The sequence below is a fragment of the Ixodes scapularis genome, unplaced genomic scaffold, assembly GCF_016920785.2.
Source record: "Ixodes scapularis isolate PalLabHiFi unplaced genomic scaffold, ASM1692078v2 PGA_scaffold2__306_contigs__length_199485367, whole genome shotgun sequence".
NCBI lineage: Eukaryota > Metazoa > Arthropoda > Arachnida > Ixodida > Ixodidae > Ixodes > Ixodes scapularis.
The window spans coordinates 180,333,876-180,353,188 of record NW_024609857.1 but is presented as its reverse complement, the minus strand read 5'-3'; the positions used below and the strand labels follow the sequence as shown (position 1 = coordinate 180,353,188).

Here is a 19,313-nt window from a genome sequence, read left to right as displayed (position 1 = left end):
ATTGGCGGTGCGTACTTGTTGACCACTGGGAGTGAGTGAGAAGCTGATGAAACGCCTACTTCGGTTATTGTGTCAGCGAGTTGCGCGAGAGCGTTAGGGACGACGTACGCTGTAGGTGGACGCACATTACAGACATAGTGCGGTAAGTGTTGTAAAATTATTTCTAGGAGATTTGCAGGGTTGCCTGTTAGGGCACTCTTGCCCAGCAGCTGTTGAAGCTGTCGGAGTAGCTCAGGTGGTTTTCGGTCTTCTAACTCTTCAACGGTAGGATTTTGTATTCTGCACTGCATCCAGGCGGAACTCCGCCTGATAACTTCCTCATTAAGTGTGTTGTATGGATCTTTTTTGTAATAAAACTACGGACACCCTTCGCCATATCAGGGCAGAGTGTCGCGATGATGTAATAACATTTAGGTAACTGTGCTGCATTTCGCGACATGGAACTCCGAGATCCCACTTGAGCGAACTAAAACTGATTTCTAGAACACCAGATGGCGGAGACGGCGAAAAACAGCTGCTACTTTTGCACTGCATGCTCTAGTGGCCATAATGTCTGAGCTACAATGGCGTTTTGTACAGGCAAGATAAACCGTGGGCGCTCAACGGCATCATCGGAAACAAGGCCATAGTAAATACGTCCGCCTTCGAAGGTCGCTCGTGTTCATGCAGATATATGTAGAAAACCGGAAAAAACGTGTTATTTTTTGGCACGTGCGTACGGGCTGGTCGCCTTGCGCCGTTCATCTTTTTTTTTTTCTTCTGGGGGGCGGGGGGGGGGGGGGGGGGCAGTGGGTAGGCGGAGATCCCCACACATTCAGAGTTCTATATTGTGTTGTTGAAATGAGGACAAATTATATATATTGCTTTCCTTTTTTATGGGCTGTAGACAACCGGACATCTTCCACACGATAGTAGTACCAACCGGTCTGCTACAATGTTGATTAAACAAAGAAGACTTTACTCTGTGCTGTTTTATTTGGATTTAGTAAATTGACTGAGCCGTATCTTTGTTTCGTAAGCTGACTCACAAGCATCGACGGTCGTGAAGGGAAGCTGGTAGTAGTAGACAAGCTTAACTTATTCTAAAAAGTGGTCACATCACACGATATATTTCATCATAATGTTCTTCCTATCCGTAAATTATAAAATGCACAGCTCCTTCCCATTTCTTATGCCATTACAGCAAGCACCAGGCTATCATGAAGTGATGTTTGGTCTTGGAGTGAGCAATGCAACGCAGCTTGTTATAGCAATGAGCATTGCTTTGTAATTACATTTTAAAGCGCAGCTCTTAGGCGCCCGTTTGCGGCTTGAACGGCGTCAGTGTCGGCGTCGCCATCGCGGTCGCCGTCGGCGTCGGCGTAACCGCGCGGTGCATTATGTGTAAATTTCTCCGCTAAATTTAGCAGAAAATTTTCGCCGCCACTAAATTTAGCGGGAAAAATTCCCCGCTAAATTAAGTGGAAAAACAATTCCCTGCTAGATTTAGTGGAAAACGTTCACCCGCTAAATTGAGCGTAAACTTTTCCCCGTTAAAGTTAGCGGAAATGTTTCCCCGCTAAATTTAGCGTAAAACTGTTCCCTAAATGGGAGGCGATCAGGAGAGGAAAAGGGGCATACCCTCTTCTCCGTACCCTCCCCTCCTCCTCAGAAGCTGCGCTCTAATTCGGCGTTAAAGGGACCATGAAATGACCTTTTTACTTTTTCCAGATAACTTTTACAATAAACTGTCAATGTTCACTGAATGCCGAACAGGCATCCGTTTTCGTCTCGGTTTATTAACTTCTACACAAAAAATTAATGAAATATCGACTTTTTCTTGACTGCAAAACAAGCCGTGACGTACGATGTTTCCGGAACCGGAAGTTCTCTCTGCAGTAGGAGATGGGAGCGTTAGCGAGTTGGGGTGCGCCGGTGGGTTTTACTGCGCCGATGTCACCGACGTATTTTCTGAATCGGCGCCTCTCATCACCGCATCGCAGCTGAGCGAAATTCAATGAGATACGTTGCGCTACAGCGACAGCATGGGACTAGTCCCATACGCCGGTATGCCTGTTGGGAAGTGCAGATGGGAACAATTTGCCGCGGCGTTTTTCGCGGTCTCGGAGATGCAGGAGCGAGCCGACGTTAAAAAAGATACGTTTGAACTGTCAGCAAGAGCCACGTAAATACCTGTTCACACTCGGAGCGGACGCGCGCGTTTGATGAAGTGCTGTATTCGCGCTGTTGGTAAGCGCTTCGGGACCGATCTTTTACAATTGCAACTCGATACTGACGCGACACTCGGCAAAGAAAGGTTGGACCGGTATTGCACGTATACCTCCCACGAACTGTTACGGCTCGACAGTGACGTGCAGTCTGTCAGAATAAAAATGGCATACCAATAACAAAGTGTACATACCGTGCTACGAAGGTAATCCATACAGCGTTTATTTCAGCTCTATATCACACAAAACAAGGAGAGGATCGACGAGGGTCCCTTTTCGACGAGTGTTCGTCAACACTGCCTCGGAAAACAAGAGGAAGAGATTGACCTCACCTCTTAACCTAAAATTGAGGTCAGCGATCAAACTATAATACGGAAGGGTCCACAAGGGTAGCGCGGGCATATTCCATTCAGTACGCCAGCCGGTCGTATGCAGACGGTCTTGCGACGAAGCAACGCTGCGCCGAGTCGGAGTGCCTGCTAGGCCTATATTCTGAGCTTCGTCGGAGCGGGATTCGCGGCTGTTGTCGCTCTTCTCGGGTGTTTGTGGATCCAGCGTTCTTGTTCGTCGTGGTTTGTTTTAAGTACATTTCTTTCTTGCTGCTTGAAGTCGGCACGCGCGAGATGAACACGTAGAAAAATAAACGTTCAGTCAGTCAGAGTTTTGAGAGGAAGGAAACCAAAGGAAATAACCGTTCTGAACTTGGCCCTGCCCTACTGCGCACGCGCAGTAGTTGCTTCGTTTACCACACGATAGATGGCGCTTGGCTCTCAGCATTATCAAATTTGGCAATTTCCGCCACACATCTCTAATTATGCTACAAAATGTGGATCTGAATATTATTTAACAAAACTTTTAGGAAACATTCGCCGGCTATTTATTGTTTACGATCGCGGTGCTGGTGAGGTAGGCTCTTACCCAATAGGCGATGTGGATTCGGCTGACGTGCACCGCTTCTGCGTATGCATCGTAGTGAAAAGGCAGAGCTTTCGAAGGAAAGAAGTCGCAAAAGAGTCCAGTTTTCTTTTAAAAGTTCTATAGCAAATAATTTTTTTTGGCTCCCTAGTCTTGTGTTTTTGTGTTCCTTTTCACACCTTTTACGACGTGCGGTGGATGAAATTCAATTTTAAAATCATTTCATGGTCCCTTTAAATGGGATTGTAAACGTCTTTCCTTTTTTAGGTATATTCGAGTTTAAGGTTCTGATTTTGTTGTGTGCTGTTTGTTTTATTTATTTACTGTTTGCTGTACTAGGGGCTGTGTACTAACAGTGCTCATGAAACGGGCACACGAATACTCGATCTTCATATGTTTATTGTAAGCATCTATTACACTACCTGAACCTGTTAAGCCCTTTTACCTATAAAATTAAAAATACAAACATAGATGTATAAAAATCTTCAGACGAGCCTAGAGTAAATCCTACAAATAAGCGGAACAGTTAATTCTTATAAATATAATCTTGTATTTAAACAAGAAATATGCCATCTTGAAATGCACCACACACACAACAAATGAGTAAGCTAACCTGAGTTATCTTGCAGTCCTTAAATCTTAATCGGTATATTAAAAATATATATTGGCCGTTGAAAGTAGTTATAAAATGCAGTTTCGTAATTTGCGTAGCAATCTAGAAAACGTTTTTAACCGTTGTCGTTTTTCTCAACACAAACGCCCTCAGAATAGTTCATTTCTGGTAACATAGTAAACTCTGTCTGGGATTTATTCGCGTACCTGTATACGATGTTCTGGCTTCTTTGGATTTCCGGCAGCCGCGTCCTACACCTTTGGCGTATGCTCGAGGTGGCGGGTGGCACTTAGCTCGGATGACGGCAAGACATTTTCAGGCGTTCCCGCTGCAGTTCAACAAATCGCTAACTTGTGAGTGGATATCGTTTTTACGAATTGTCTTTCTTATAGTGCTTTGCGGATGTGAAACAATCAGAACAATATTTTGGTTGTTTGTGGATAATGGGAAAGCCTATTATTATATGAGTATTATTCTAAGAAATATTTATTCACATGTCACTTCACTTTATTTGAAGTAATCAAAAGTATGCAGTTTACATAAAAATAACATAAATATACAGTTATATCAAAATATTTGCAAGTTTGTGCTTCAGTTATTGACATGAAAGATTTAAATAAAAATAATTACCATTAGGATCACTACGCGTTGTGACCCTTTCTTTTGACCTAAAAATTTTAACAGAAGGCTATTAGATATTTGAAAATAAAAATATAATTAATAATTGTAACAATAAGCCTGAGTTGACCCACCTAACATCATGAATTATTCACTTATGTGCTAAAGTTTCGTCAACGATTTCAACCGGCAAGCCTGAAATCTTTATTATTAAAAAAACTGTCTATTATTTTGAGCACATTGTCAAAGTGGCTACTTCCGACATTCATCGGGTTGAAATTATGTCATAATTACTGGTTCTTTTTAAATCCTAATTACTTCAGCGGGATTATTTTGTGTGCTCACTTTGTGCAATATTACATTTCATTCACAAGTTCAAACAGTAAAATCCTCACGAGCGTTGCTCGTAATTCAAACTTAACGTGTACCAATTTAAAAACGTCGCAGGAATGGTTAGTAATGTTTTACAATATAAAAAGTTTACAATATAGGCGCAATTTTTAGACGTCGGCGTGGTAAAATATATACTTGCGTGTTTTCTTTACAGGTTGGGAATTAAGTGGGACGATCAAGGGAATAAAATGGGGTGTGCTCCTAAAGATGGCCATGTGATGAGCAGAAATGGTGAACTCACCCGGTATCCCACCTTCTCAGAATGCAGCAAAAAGTCATGGGAGGAGCGGACTCTGAGGTCTCTTGGGTAGTAGTATAATTTTAATTGCAAACTTTTAAGACTTTAGTAACTAGCGTATATCCTTGACGTTAAAAATTTCTGTAGGTAAATAAAATAGACTTAAATTAAATTAGAACAAATTACTATAACTGTTTGAAAATTAACCGATTCAAATGACAAGACTTGTGTTATGCCGATCACATAAATCTCCGCATTCAGTCCTCATCATATCTTCTATCACTCACTCATAAGATAAAAACGTGTTTCAAGTTAAAACATATTATGTTGAATTGAACCTAGTACAGGTTTACGGCAAAGAAATCAATTTACTTTTAAAATATATCTTTTTTTACGCAATTTTCTATGAGCTGTCCTTTTTATAAATATCTTGTGTACTCTAAAGTTTAAATAAACAATTGACAACGCCAGAACAATATAGAATATAATTTCTCCTAGTGCCTCAGTTAGGCGTTTTTTTATTTTAATTGTAGCAGAGTTCGGAACCCACGCATTGGGCAAGCTGGAATTCAAGTGTAGATGCACTTATTGGCTCCCAGGTTTTACTAGATACCCACGCTCGCCTCTTAATCTCTTTGCGAAGCATTAAGTGCAATCAAGGAGAGAAATTTAAGGGAGACAAATTTAATAAAGGGAATGCATTTTGGACGCCCCATTTAGAGGGTTGAAGCCTTCAAAATATGCAAGTGGTCCTCTTGTTATCAGATGTTGTACCAGTATTTTACCTTGGCGAAACAAAGTCGCACAAGCAAGTATATCTCAAACCTTATTGTTGCTGTCTTCTATTTGCATAAGTTGTAACATGAGTGTGCTGTGTGATGAACTCATATGATTCAGACAATATCACAAATTACAATTTGAAACGAGAGATCAATATATTTATTACTATGCAAAATGTAATAACAAAAATTGAATTGTAATGTCAGAGTATTCGAAAAAGTATAAATGCCTACCACAATAACATAAAGCAGCATTCAATATAACTATCGCTTTTAAGTACATTGCACTTAAAAACAGGTTGGTAGAATGCTTCTTTGACCAAATAGAACAATTATTTATAGAGTTTTATATAGAATTCGATTTTTCTATATCCGCTTATCTAGCATTCATGCCCATGCGAAGCGGATTTTTAAAATTTAAGAGGCATATTGAAAGGAAGACTGTAGCAAATTGTATACTTACTGCTTCAAATTAAAAAAAAAGATATCAAATACATTTGAAATTTTTAAAGGCACTCGATTATCAGACAGTATTGTTACAAACATAATGGTTAAAATGTCATCTTCGTTTAACCTAATAAATAAGGCCATCGATCACCAAATCTTTTAATAACGTTAGGTGCAAAAAAGCCAACTGAGAAATTAAATCTGAAATAATTTGACGATTCATAAGGCAAATATTCTATTTGGATTAATACATATTTCAGTAGAACATACAATACTGGGTAAAGAGGTCAAAGACGTTGAAGGCATCCACATACGAGAATGTGGTTTCATTGCACTATACTGTCACGGGTGGTGACCAAAAGAGCAATAAATAAGCAGGAAGAAATAAACGTTTAATGTGGCGAACTTGTGCCAAAAATCAAAGGGTACAAAAGATAATAACAGTGCGTCGCGGGCGTCGAAGTCGGCGTAACAGCAGAGTCGAACGCTGGGGCGAGACTGACACCGGTTCACCACGCGGAGCGCCTTATGTACAGTGCTAATCACACTTGTCTGTAACGCGCGAGCGAGCGGCTTTCTCTGGGGAGCGCTGGACTGGTGGCATTCGCGGAAACTAAGCTAGTAACGTGGCGCAACATTGAACGGCCCCCTCGAGGGGGGGCCTTCCTGCCCACTCTACCAAATGGCGGCGAACGCGGAAGGCTGCTCGCACGCTTTTTACAAACATCATTGCGCGGACAATAAACACACTAAAGCATAAAGGCGTATCAACGATGTCGTCATCAAACAACAAAAATATATCATAAAGCACTTTACTTTTATCGCTTATCAAGCTGAGAGTGGGCAGGACACCCCTCGAGCGGGCTGTCCCATGTTACGAAACGTGACTAGCTTAGTTTCCACGAATGCCACCATTCCAGCGCTCCCCGGAGAAAGCCGCTCACTCGCGCGTTATAGACAAGTGTGATTAGCACGGTACATTCGGAAGCTTCTGGAATAATCGGCGTAGAATGTTGGACGCGTAGAACATTCGGACCTCGAACACGCCAACAGGATTCTCGAACTTACCAGAAAACTAAATTGCAGGAATAACAAAATGTGAGTCGCTCCCAGAAATCGAACCCTGGCTTTTCGCGTGGAGGGCAGGCACGATAACCGGTAGACCACGGGCGCGCTCCCTCCTCGGCCAGCTGCGCGCGAGGCAATATTCGACACTTTGAGGAATATCTTGTACATCTAAAATAATATTTCACTTAAGTAATTTGACACCCCGAAGTGTAGAAAAACCATGCTACAAAATGTCTTTTAATGTTTGCCTACTTCTGCAACAGTTGGCTCATACGAGACACAAATTATCCAGAAGTTCGAGGGCCAACGTTAATTGAAGTATGCAACTCTTCAGATAAATAAGGCATGCCCAGGTGTCCATCCATGCTTATATAATGAAAAGAAAATCAAGTGCGGGCGTTGCTTCATGATGTGCGAAAATTCAGAACTATTCAGAGTTTTTTACAGAGCACGACTGAAAACATAATACGACAGGAATTGGTGATTGCTGATTTCATATTCCTGATTGCCTTATTTTGATTACTGGTTGCCTAATAACTTTCGAAGTGCAATGGTTAAATTGTACTGTGGCGTATTTTGTCCTAATCTTCATACCTACTCACGTGCCGAACTCGTATTTTGTTTTTTTGATAGCAAAAAGTCATGCTATAAGTTAAAACTGCCGTCGACGGAGTCCCCTTCGGAGAGCATGACTCCATATACATTTTTTAACTGCATTGACCCATGCAAAAATATTACACAACGAAGTGAGAACAATGCATGCAACGTGGTAAGATTGTAATTTATGTTTCTTCACAATCTGACTTCGCATCATTTGTTTTGGTACATCTACACTTCACTGGGATGTATATGTTTAAAAGTTAGACCTAAATTCATAAGTATTGGTAATGTTCAAGTAGAATGAGGGTAAGAAACTAAACATTCTTAAATTTTCATTATAAGTGGTTTTAGTTTTGTTTGGTGAGAATCGAAAAAACATCTGTGTGTGTGTAGTTAGAACTATGGATGCGACTGCCTCTTAGAGGGATATAGATGCGGTTCCTTCCACGAATGGTATAAATGTGGTTCTTTCCGAGATTGATATGGCTAATCCCATCAAAGTACGACGACGAACGAAAGCTGAGGTAACGCATTCATTGAATTGAATTCAGACGGAATGAAAACCCATTTCCATCGATTTGAATCTCATTGATTGCCGAATTCGATGATTTTGTTCGCTTGCACTAGGTCAAGCCCTGGTTTCAGCTTTTCCTGCAACATGAAAGCAATACGTCTTGACTACTTCATGGTACTTTGGGCACCTATAGCATGACCATGAGGTGGTGGGTGGTGTATTTCACTTGACACAAACCTTAGAACACTTCATTGTATTAGCTAGCCGCTCGAAAGAGCTGTTTTTTTTCTTAACTTTTCAACCCGCAGAACGGTTCACAATTTTCTAAATTATGGCGAAATTACCTCCATCTTAAGCGCATGTGCGTGTCAAGACGAGGGGCAACGGGAAGAAAAGAACAGGGGACCAGTTGAAAAAAATAATTTAACCAAAACTGGTCGTTATATGTGCTTCATCCTCAACAAGCTCTCCGATTGCGCAACACCAAAAGTTCAGAAAAATCCCCGCCGGGAATTTTTTCGAACGTTCCGCCGTCCTCTACTACAAAAAGTCGATCTCAATGGTATCTGCGTCACCGGACACATGAAGGTGAATCTTTCAGCAGAAGTTATTTTGTTGTATGAAATAGCAGGATGTACTGCCGACAGTGCTTTGTAGTAATCTTTTGGGGGTGGTTCACTGCGATGACTCAATTCGGTGACACCAGTCTCAAACTTCCACTTTTTTGACATACCTTCTATGTCGATTGTATCCATCTGCTTGCTTTAGCAGTCGTGTTTATTGATAAGAATCATAATCAATCCTATGCTGGTAAATGATGCACTTACGGAGCCGTCTTGTTCCTTGATTGATTATTACCCTTACATGATCTGGCAAGATGGTTGGGCCTGCCGCAATATATGCAGTTTTTGTCTATTGCTGAGCATCATTCATAGCGATGCTACAGCTCACATCTCTGACTCACTAGTTCCTTTGTCTCTTCCACCAATGCACTTACTTTCACAGCGAAGCTGTTTATGGCTAGGGTCCCGTGGATTTTTGTGTGCGAGTCATATGGCCTGCTATGAGTATAGAGGAGGCTATGGCAGTGACTAAAATGCTATGCTCGCTGCGCCACACGCCCCCCTCGTGCATGCCTTCCAAGTATAAAAGATTCAAAGTAAATAACCAAAATAAAGCGTTGACGAACGCGCGTGCTAGTTGCCGTTTGTTTTAGGCTGTTTGCTTTGGAACAGTTACTGCTGCGGACGCCGGCACGTGTGGCGCGTAGAACACTGTTCCCTGCATTCTCTTTGATGCCTGGGAAATTTAGCAAAAGGTCAGTTCAGTAGATTAGTTATCAATAGGCACTATTTTTAAGATCACTATACTCTCAGGCTCATAATAAAGGTGTCTCCAAAATTTTCCTCTGTGCGATCCGCGTCGGCCATGTCTACGCTCGCACCGCCCCCTCTTTGTCTTCGTTCCAAGCGTTTGCGCGCCTAGTTTCCTTTCCTTCCGCTCTCCCGGGGTGGCTGTCCCATTGCGTGTCTAGTTTCCTCCGGCTCCTCAGGGCGGGTCTGTGTCGTGTGCTAAACAGCTTCGCTGGTCATCCACCTTTAGAGAGTGGAATAGCTCATGATTTTTTCTTACTTCGATGCTCCTTGGATTTCTTGGCACTACTCTTTAAAGTGTTGGCGGACTTTGTATATTTAAACTGTTCTTCGTAGGAATCAGTTTCACCTGAAGTCTGAGGTGTCAATGCGTAGTTCTAAAATAGCGCATGCCAAAGATTTGTGTACGCAAAGAATAGCGTCGTCGCCACAGCGCATGCGCCGAACGCTAACTGCAGTTTGCCCTTTGTGCGCGCTTTTCTTTTTTTTAGCGTAGGCTATTTTTCTTAAATTTCACGCGTTCGTAAAGAGCATTTGCGCTCCTCCTAGAAGGATTCATGATCAGAAGTTGGCTATAGCTAGATAAAGCCAAGGCGAGCACATTTAAAAAAATGGCGGCTCCCAGGAACGCCACTGTGGCCGCTTTGGTGACATCGTAAGAGCGACGGCGGCGGCATCGACGCGACTGTGATTTTCAACACAGTACGACATTGCGCTCCTGTTGGAGGTGCACGTTAGAAAGGTTTGGAAGACCCTGAAAGATGGGCAACGATCGCCGGAAACTTGCGGCTTGCGACGCGCGAACGATTCTCGGTGAAGGTGAGACCTCTCTTCCCTAAGCGACGTAAGCGGACACGATCGGTCGACCGCTCCCGTTGCACTCTCATATTTAAACAAATTTTGAATGTTACTTTGAACAAAAAAAACTGATTTTCTACTCAAGTTACAGCATTTTGTGTGTGAAATAAAATTGTTACTGCATCTTGGTCGCTTTGCAAGCGCGAGATGCTCGGGCTTTTGCGACGCGGCAGAGAAAAACTATTCTAAAAGAGTTTTGCGTGGCGTGCGATAACATAAGCACTAAATTTTGCACTAGCGCGTGGTCTGAAAAACTATATGAGTGTGTGATCATGTTCTTGACGTCATAGCTCCCCACTTCGTCCGCAAACATGCTATAAGTGGTTCTAGCCCCTTCCCCTATAGTAATATTCAAAGTTGGTGCTTGAAACTTTTGTCTGCATTGCGAGGAGGATGTCCGTAGATATGTTCAAACTCGCTTTTGACAGACCTTACAGCTTTGCCAGGGGGGCATGCGCAAAGGCTTGGGGGATGGCAGTGGCGGCATCAAAAAACGTCCGGCGTGGCAACGCCATACGTACTCCTTACACCATCTATGTAAACGGTTCCGTGTCAAATGATGAAGGCATGGTTTATACAACGAAACAAAAATAATCTGTAGGCAGCATACGACCAGATGCAGGGAAGATTAAATGCTGCAAATGGCAGCGGATCACCCGGTACCTCGTGTACACGACAGCGCAAGTAAACGACTCGCTCTACATAGTTAATTGAACATATAACCTAAAGTTGTCAATTTACATTATTTATATCGCAATTCTTTCGCGATCCACGCAGCAAAACCTTTATTGTGTTAGCATCGATCCCAGCGCATCTCCCAGCGTCTTACAACGAGCGCGCCGCTACAAGAAGATGATTCCAAAACGGACGCGCGTCTGCCGCTTTACGACGACCCTCGTCGAATTTCGGTGTGTTTGCCGCTCGGGTAGTGTCGGGAATCCACTATCCATGACGTCATCAGCAGGCCTTACATTTTACGTGGTATTTGTCGAACCAGCTCAATCAAAAGTTTCTTCTCGATGATATTGATAAAAAATGCGTGTAACCCAGTTTCATCTTTTTTTTTTTCTCGTTTGATTCACAAAGCCACTAGACGGCACTGGAGATTGGAAGACCAATGATATATGTAAAACCAGTTGTTGCCCGGATTACGACAAACATTTTAATGGAAAGAAAACAGGAGCGCCGGATGGAATGCCTTGTGGACCGGCTCAGGTGGGCTAATTGTTTTTTCTTCTCAGTATTCCTTGCCAAGCTGCATAAAACTTTCCGTAACATCCAGGTGTTTATACAAAGCCATTAGAAAATTCCTGAATTTTGGGTTTGTAGAAAAATCTATTTTCGTAAACGAACCGCCAACCAAGGCAGAATTGCAACAACAAAAAACAAATTAGTTAGCTAAGCAATTACTTATAATGCACTAAACAAGTTTATAGGCAGTGAAAATAAGGATATAATCATAACTAGAAACTTGTTGAGCGTCACTGAAAACCCAAAGATCAGTCTCTTTTATGACGACTTGAAGCACGAGAGAGGCGCGGGGGCGCGAAAAAGTTACCACTCCTTCAGCAGGTGGAGGGGAGGCGATGCGCAAATGCTGTAATTGTCTTCTATCTTTCCTCTTTAGTGTCCGTAATATTCCTATAATTCGTGTGTCTTCATCGCCGGCTTTAAACCTGCTGCACGAGTGATACCTTTAGTGCACGCCCGCACTTTTCACGCGCTTAAAGTCCCAAATGGACTGATCTTGGGGATTTTAATGACACTCAGGAAGTTTGTAATCGGAAGCGTATGTTTATTTTCATTAATTGAAAAGTTAGTCATTCTTAAGCATTTATATTGCTAAATTATATATTATTTTGAAATCTGTGACGTTCGCCGTGGCTTCCAGTATGTTTCCGAAAATAGTTTCTTCTTTTCTAAAACGCCTTAGTATTAGGAATTTCTAACATAATTTCTAGTAAAACCCGGTACATGCGCGCACTGAATATAAGCTCCAAAAAGAGGTGAAAGAAACCCGAAGACAAAAAACGGCCTGGACTAAATATTTACTTTCAAAACAGCCGCATTGCAGCGTGCTGCCTACAGAAGTCAGAAATAAGTATTAATGTGTTAGCATTAGTACCCACACGACAGGATAAAGTTGGGGACGTCCGTCAGTTAACAAAACAGCGGAAGGGAAAGCGCGCTCCGTAGAGAAGATAAGAGTACAGTCTTGTAGTGATTGGTAAAGGCGAGAGGGAGGCGACGTCACGGGGCAGAAGCCAATGCGCGCGCGGATGCTGAGCGAGTCTGAACTTGGGGGTGTGCCGAGCGCGTATGCCTGGGTTTCTGCTTCAAAAAGGAGCGTGCACCAAGTACTAGCGCTGGTCTAAGTAGACGTCAAAAATTGTAGAAAGTTCTATGGTAGATTTCTAGGGAATGCCTTAGCATGACCCTTGGGAAACGCCACACAGGTCCCCCTTTGGGACGTGTGTGGCGTAAGATCCACCAATGAATCTTATTTTAAAGATTTGTTATAATTCATAATGTTACTTAAAATTTTAGGCAGGCTAACACTATATGCAAATACTGATACCGCATAAGCAAAGCCTGGTAATACCAAACAATACTAAAATTTAAGGTTTCAAGTTTATCGATGTTTTTTATACAGAAAAAATGAGGGGTGGGAAAAAACGGTACAAAGAATTTTGGACAAAGTCCCCTCCCCCCGCAAAGCCAACAGTAGCACAAACATTCATAAAAACAACATAACAAAGATAACAGAATCATAATCAAACGCAGGCAGATCATTGAAGACTTATAAAAAGGCAAATCATTCGCAAACATACATCACCAAATATTTTTTTAATCCATAATGGGGGGGGGGGGGGATGAACACAATGTTAAAATATTACAATGTTAAATATTAAAATTCTGAGAGCGGTACGAGAAAACAATAAGATCATGCGATGCGTGCACTCCACGTGTACGGAGCGCATGACGTGTGCCGCTGTCAGAGTTTTAATATTTTTTTAATACTTACTCTTGTCACGCGTTTTGCAATGTCCTTCTAGCGCCGCTGTTTCTTTCTTTATTAGCATTTATCTCTTTTGAAAGAGAAAGAAGAGCTTGTGCTCCTGCGGGCTACTGTGCGCGCATAGAAGTTATAGTAAACCTTTTGTTCTTAGTCAGCGTATATCCTGTGCCCTTCTACTTTGTGTCCTGTCCCTTCTCCGCTGTTTCTCATTATGCCGTGCAACCAACGAGCCCAGCAAGGTATCCTGTTACAGATCGAAACGGGCAGAGTTGGGGATTGAACCCGGGAACCCTGGGTTCTGAATCGCGAGGTTTCGCTAACCGCGCTCTGACCTATGGTGCGTTAGTATTCTCGACCACCAGTTCCCCCGTAAAAGAAAACGAATACTCAAGGCAAATGCAGAAAGTGCGAGGGAGAGCGTCAGACTCTACAGTAGCGGTAATCGCAGTTTAAAAAGGCTAGAAAGTGTTAATTAGAGAAAAGAGGAATTGTAGAGAGTGAATAAAGAAATTGAATTTGGAGGTATTAAAATGAAGGGAAATACCCAATTGAGAGAAGCGACAAATCTTATAAAACAACTACTTTTTTATGTGGAATACACCTCACTCTACTAATGAGTTTTAGACAGCACGCATACAGGGCCGAAGCCTCTTCTAGAAATGTGGACGCCCCGGGTTCCAAAGCGCATGTGCACCTCGCTCTCCGCACTTTCACATGGTGATTTCGACCTGCCAATACAAAGCTTTTGTTTGATTGGTTTGGTTATCAAGCTTGACGGTTCTGTGTATTTTTTTTATTCCTACAAGCTACAGCATCTTGTTTCTCATTACCACTACATCATATGTAAATAATTGTGAATATGTATTTACTTAATTGTTACTGCATCAAGAAAACTGTGTTCGTTTATGACCTTTAAATATTTCTTAAATACCCCCGTTTTGTCCGCATATTATAGATTTTGCAAAAAATGTATTGTTTGCATGATTACTGTATGTATACCTGAAATTCTTAGCAACAGCTTGTTACAATACTTCGATCAGTTTTATACGACCTCAAAATTAGAAATTTAATTAGGTGAACTTCCACAATTTTGTTTAGACGAAAAGTCAGTATAAAGGCACTCTTTCTTTATATTTTTTTTTGTAAATATGTATTTCGTTGTATTTTACATTCTTGGGTATTTTTTGGAAGCATAATATAACAAGCAAACACAATATTGTTTTCAAAAGCACAAATTCATAGAGCAAGCACTTCTACGCATAAACGATGCAATAACTCAAATAATTGAAGGAAACTTTTAGACAGGTTTATTACTAGACCTTACGAATGCCTTTCATACGATAAAGCATGATATTTTCTTGATTGAACAGAAATGTTATGGTGTCAGCGTCGATGAAATAAAACTTATTGGAAGTTATTTAAAGGCTCGTTATCAATACGTGCACATAAACAAAGTAGACACTGAAATGTTAGGAATACGAGACTCAGTACCCAAGGGTCCATACATGTACCTTTTTTATTCGTAGTCTATGTTAACGAAACGACAACCGTGCAAGATTCACAAGAAATAATCATGTACGTAGATAACACTAGCGCATTCTTTAAGGCACAATCTAAAATACACTAGAAACAATAGCAAAATATATCTGGGTTTACTATCTACCTGGTTAAAGCGCAACAAACTATAGCTTAATTAAACACAAACACGTAATGTATGATCGTTTGTCCGGTTAACAATCAAGATAAAACTGCCATACGCATTAAATTTGATGAAAGTTTTTTAGAAGAGGTGAAAGAGCAAACTTTTAAAGACGAAATGGCTTACTGCGACATATATACATACATTCTGCATTGAATTATATAAGATATATATATATATATATAAGCAAAATACTTGCTTAGGACGATGAAACGTTACTCTTTATGCTATTCAAGAATATGTTATGGCGTATTAGTTTGTGGTACAACACTAGGGTTCACTACAACAAAATTATAACCCTCCAGAAAAGATTATCTCGCATGTTGGATAACTTTTAGGAAGACTGCCGGTACTTACACAAAGATCCCCTTTTCAAAAAGTACACTCTTTAAAGGCTGACAAGATATATTACTTCTAATCTGTTGAAATACAAGGAGAAGCTGCACTTAAACCCGAAGAGTGGTAGCTCAGATTCAGCATTGGGAGAAAAGCGCTCGGAAAACACCCAAAACAAGAACCAACTACGCCAAGTAACGATTCAATTACCACGTTTTTTTTTCTTTATTAGAATTGTAGACCATATCAACTTTCAATACCTTTCTCCTATATTCAAGAAAAAGACCAGAGAATTCATTGGCGCTAGTGATATCGTTTCTAAATAATAAAAAAAAAACGATATTGGAGTGAGATAAACAAAAATAAATGGCGTCCTTATCCTTTTTGTTGTGCAAAGTTTTAAGCAGACGTAATTTCGCACAAGATAATTACTAATTTGAACTTTGCACTTTAATTTCCAAGATGTCCTGTTCCAATGGTCAACTTTAAGGCGAGGCAGGGGCCTCTTCAATCAGCGGCAGGAGCTTTTCCCTCTAACTGCCTCACCCTCTCTCTCTTTTTGTGAAATGTAAAAATTATAAGCTATGACGCATCCGCCGAATCATCTTCGGCACACATACAAGGAAAAAAAAAAGAACAGCCGATAGCTGAGTGATGCTCGATGACGGGCATCGCTTGTCAACCTTCTCAGTGGAAATGCGAAAATAACGAGACTTCGGCGCATCCAATCACTCGAATTATGTAAAGCCGGTACTTAATCAGGATTGTATTTTCGCGGAGTGAGATATATGCCAAGAGGAAGGTAGGGCATTTTTACATGACGTAGCCGTCTTCACTTGCCTAGTATAGCCTTTGAACTGGTGAACTGCAAATAGGTTGAAGTGTGCCTACTGCAGGAAATGCGAGAACAAATATGTTTTGAATTATCATTTGAACCTCAGCGACAACAGAAACACTACAGAATGCTTGGTTCTTGATGGCCCAATGAATGTGTGCATTCGTTCCACCCCTAAGCTTGTAGAGTTGGAGTCTCACGAAAAGGGGCAATGTACTGAGTCCTTTTCCACGAGGTTTTACGCCGATCATTTGTTATATACTGAGATAATATAAAACACCTCGACCTTTGTCCAGTCATTTTAGATAAACTGATTATCCATTTGCTCTTCCAAAGTTCCGTGGGCTGAGGTTGTGAAAGGGTTCTTATGTACTTTAAACTGTGAAACCTTATGTTCTGAGACGCCTATATTACATCTATATATCTTAATAACGAAGTAATTGCAAGATTTCCCCAGTGACACGTAAGAAGTTGATTTTTTCATGATCTCAATTTGTAAATATAGTTTAAAGGAGCTGCGTTTATGAAATGTGCCAAACCTTTTGTTTTCTGGCTTTCCAACAGGTATGTCTTCAGCAAGTCTGCGTCCAAGTGCCCGAAGGACGGAGCAAAATTAGCATAGTTCCAACGGATAGTGAGAAGTAAAGTCAACAATAAAATTCACTTTGACAGCTTAGACGCGCAACGTGCACCCTTTTCTACGCGCATTAAACTCTTCGCACACAGGATATTAATATGGGCAGTCCACGATCTGGGTAGGACTGGCCATGCTCAAACATGTGTGCACTCAGGCGCTCTTGTGTGCGCGTGTGTTTATGTGTATGTGGGCACGTATGTGTGAGTACGCATATTTTGCGTGCATTTATGTGTATGCGTTTTTGCATACGTGCGAGTGTGAGACTGTGTGAATGCATGGGCGTGAGTGCATGTGCGTGCGTACTTGTCTGCGTGGGTTTCTGCGTCTGTGCCAACGCGTGTACGTGCTTGCGTGCATGCTTGAGTGTGGGTGTGTGTGTGTTTGTGTGTGTGTGATATCTGCGTGTATGTGTGCGCGCGTGAGATGAAGCGTAATAAATTAAGGGCTTTTTTTTATTATCACAAAATTCAGGGGATGTTGTTCTTATCCTTATTTATATTGCCTCGTTAGTATCTTCTATTCGCACGTGTTCCTCTTATTGAGTCACGAGATGAAATCCCATTGCGTCTTTCTTTATTGGTGATCTTTCCTCGTTCGGGATTATTCTTGGGAGCTGAACTCGCTGGGACTCTGACGCCAAGCCAAGGCCGTGTGGAAGATGCAGTGACAAGTGAGCCATGCAGCTCCCACACTATTGCCAAATTTCCAAATTTCCCCCAACATCGCTAACAACAATTTTGTGAGAGCTTGTTTTCGAAGGAAAATTTTGTGCAGATCTGACTCAATCAAGTTTACTTGTTGTGAGCGTTTTATGCTCTCAGTCAAGCAGCTGGGGTCACGTAGGATTTGTCTAAATGGCCACGCCCTTGCTGATATGTTGTTGGCACGGGAGTCTTTGTCGCTGAGTAGTTTTACATGGAGTACTGTTAGTCCCAGGTTGGGTTGGAAGGATTGTGGCGGTCCCCCAGCATTCGACCTATAATAGTGAAAAATTAAGAATTCAACGGGAAATCCGCATCACAAACGATTTATACACGAACTCATCTCTGTTACGTCACGGTGCGGTGGTGGCGCGTCGGACGCACTTCCGGTTCGGGGCTGTGGGTGGAAGTGCCCATGTGAGACGTGTATTCCTGTGTTGTTTTGAAAGGAACCAGACAAAAACCTGCCTTCTTGTCAAAATGCTGCGACTGGGGCTGTACCAGGAAGGGTCGAGAAAGGTTTGAAGGTCAGTTTTCATGCGCTCGGTTCGTCCGAGAACGTTGATATGTGCCGTGAAAAGGGAAAACCAGACGCCGTCGGACCACGATTGCTTGGGCGGGAAGCATTTTGGGTTGAATTCACGGATACTTCTGGTCTAACAGATTTATTTCTTTTGTTCCAAAATGAACGCCGAAAAACCGTCAAGTTGTACGGGCCACCTGCGGACTACGTTCAGTGCGTCTTCAAGTTCAAACGGTCGCCTGATCGTTCGAACTGTCGTCTGCTCCTTCAAACGTTTCTGCTTGTCGTCTGCTCTTTTAGAGGACCCCGGCCCGGAGACCAAACGTGGGGCCGGTACTTGCGATAAGAAGTAAGTGCAGGCTTCAAAAGACTGAAGTTTGAAAGTTGGTAAGCAGGCTCGACGTAAACAGTAGATATACAAGGCGATGTTGATCATTGTTACCAGTGGCCATCACCGACTTGTTATGCCTGATTCACTTGGTTACATTCTGCTTGCGATTTTCAGTATCGACGTCGACCATCTCAGCTACGGTTCACGCTTTTGCAGTCCGAACAACGTCGCTACTGAAAACTGTGAGCGAAATCTCATCATGTGAATCAGGCTTTAGCGTACATTCTGCGGCGTCTACGCGGAATGAATCGCCGCATGTCAAATTATTCACGCGAAGTTTTGCGGGGTAACGAGCCTCCTTAATTTCGCTGGCGCCGCTCAAGTAGTCAGACATCGTAAGGAAGACGTAGAAGCAACAATTACAACGCGAAAAAGAGCGCGGGGACTCACACCGAGGCCGATAACATCGCATTTCAATGGTTTGTTGATGGGCGACGGCGAGCTTCTTGCCCGCACCCCCGTCGCTCATGCGCGGCGCCGGTGGCGTCCGCTAGGGGCGCTCCGGGCGCTCCGGTTTGTTTGTAAACATGAGTTGGTGTATATGATTCC

General features: G+C 42.1%; 1 protein-coding gene across 1 annotated transcript in view; it reads left to right on the top strand.

The window, feature by feature from the left end:
• The window catches only part of LOC120850268, a 72,063-nt gene extending 54,906 nt beyond the window's left edge, over window positions 1-17,157 (top strand). Inside the window, exons 7-11 of the mRNA XM_040222724.1 lie at window positions 3,980-4,088; window positions 4,901-5,053; window positions 7,912-8,047; window positions 11,710-11,838; window positions 17,077-17,157. Coding sequence (XP_040078658.1) covers window positions 3,980-4,088; window positions 4,901-5,053; window positions 7,912-8,047; window positions 11,710-11,838; window positions 17,077-17,157 — 608 coding nt within the window. The remainder of the gene's footprint in view (window positions 1-3,979; window positions 4,089-4,900; window positions 5,054-7,911; window positions 8,048-11,709; window positions 11,839-17,076) is intronic.
• The last annotated feature ends 2,156 nt before the right edge of the window (window positions 17,158-19,313 follow it).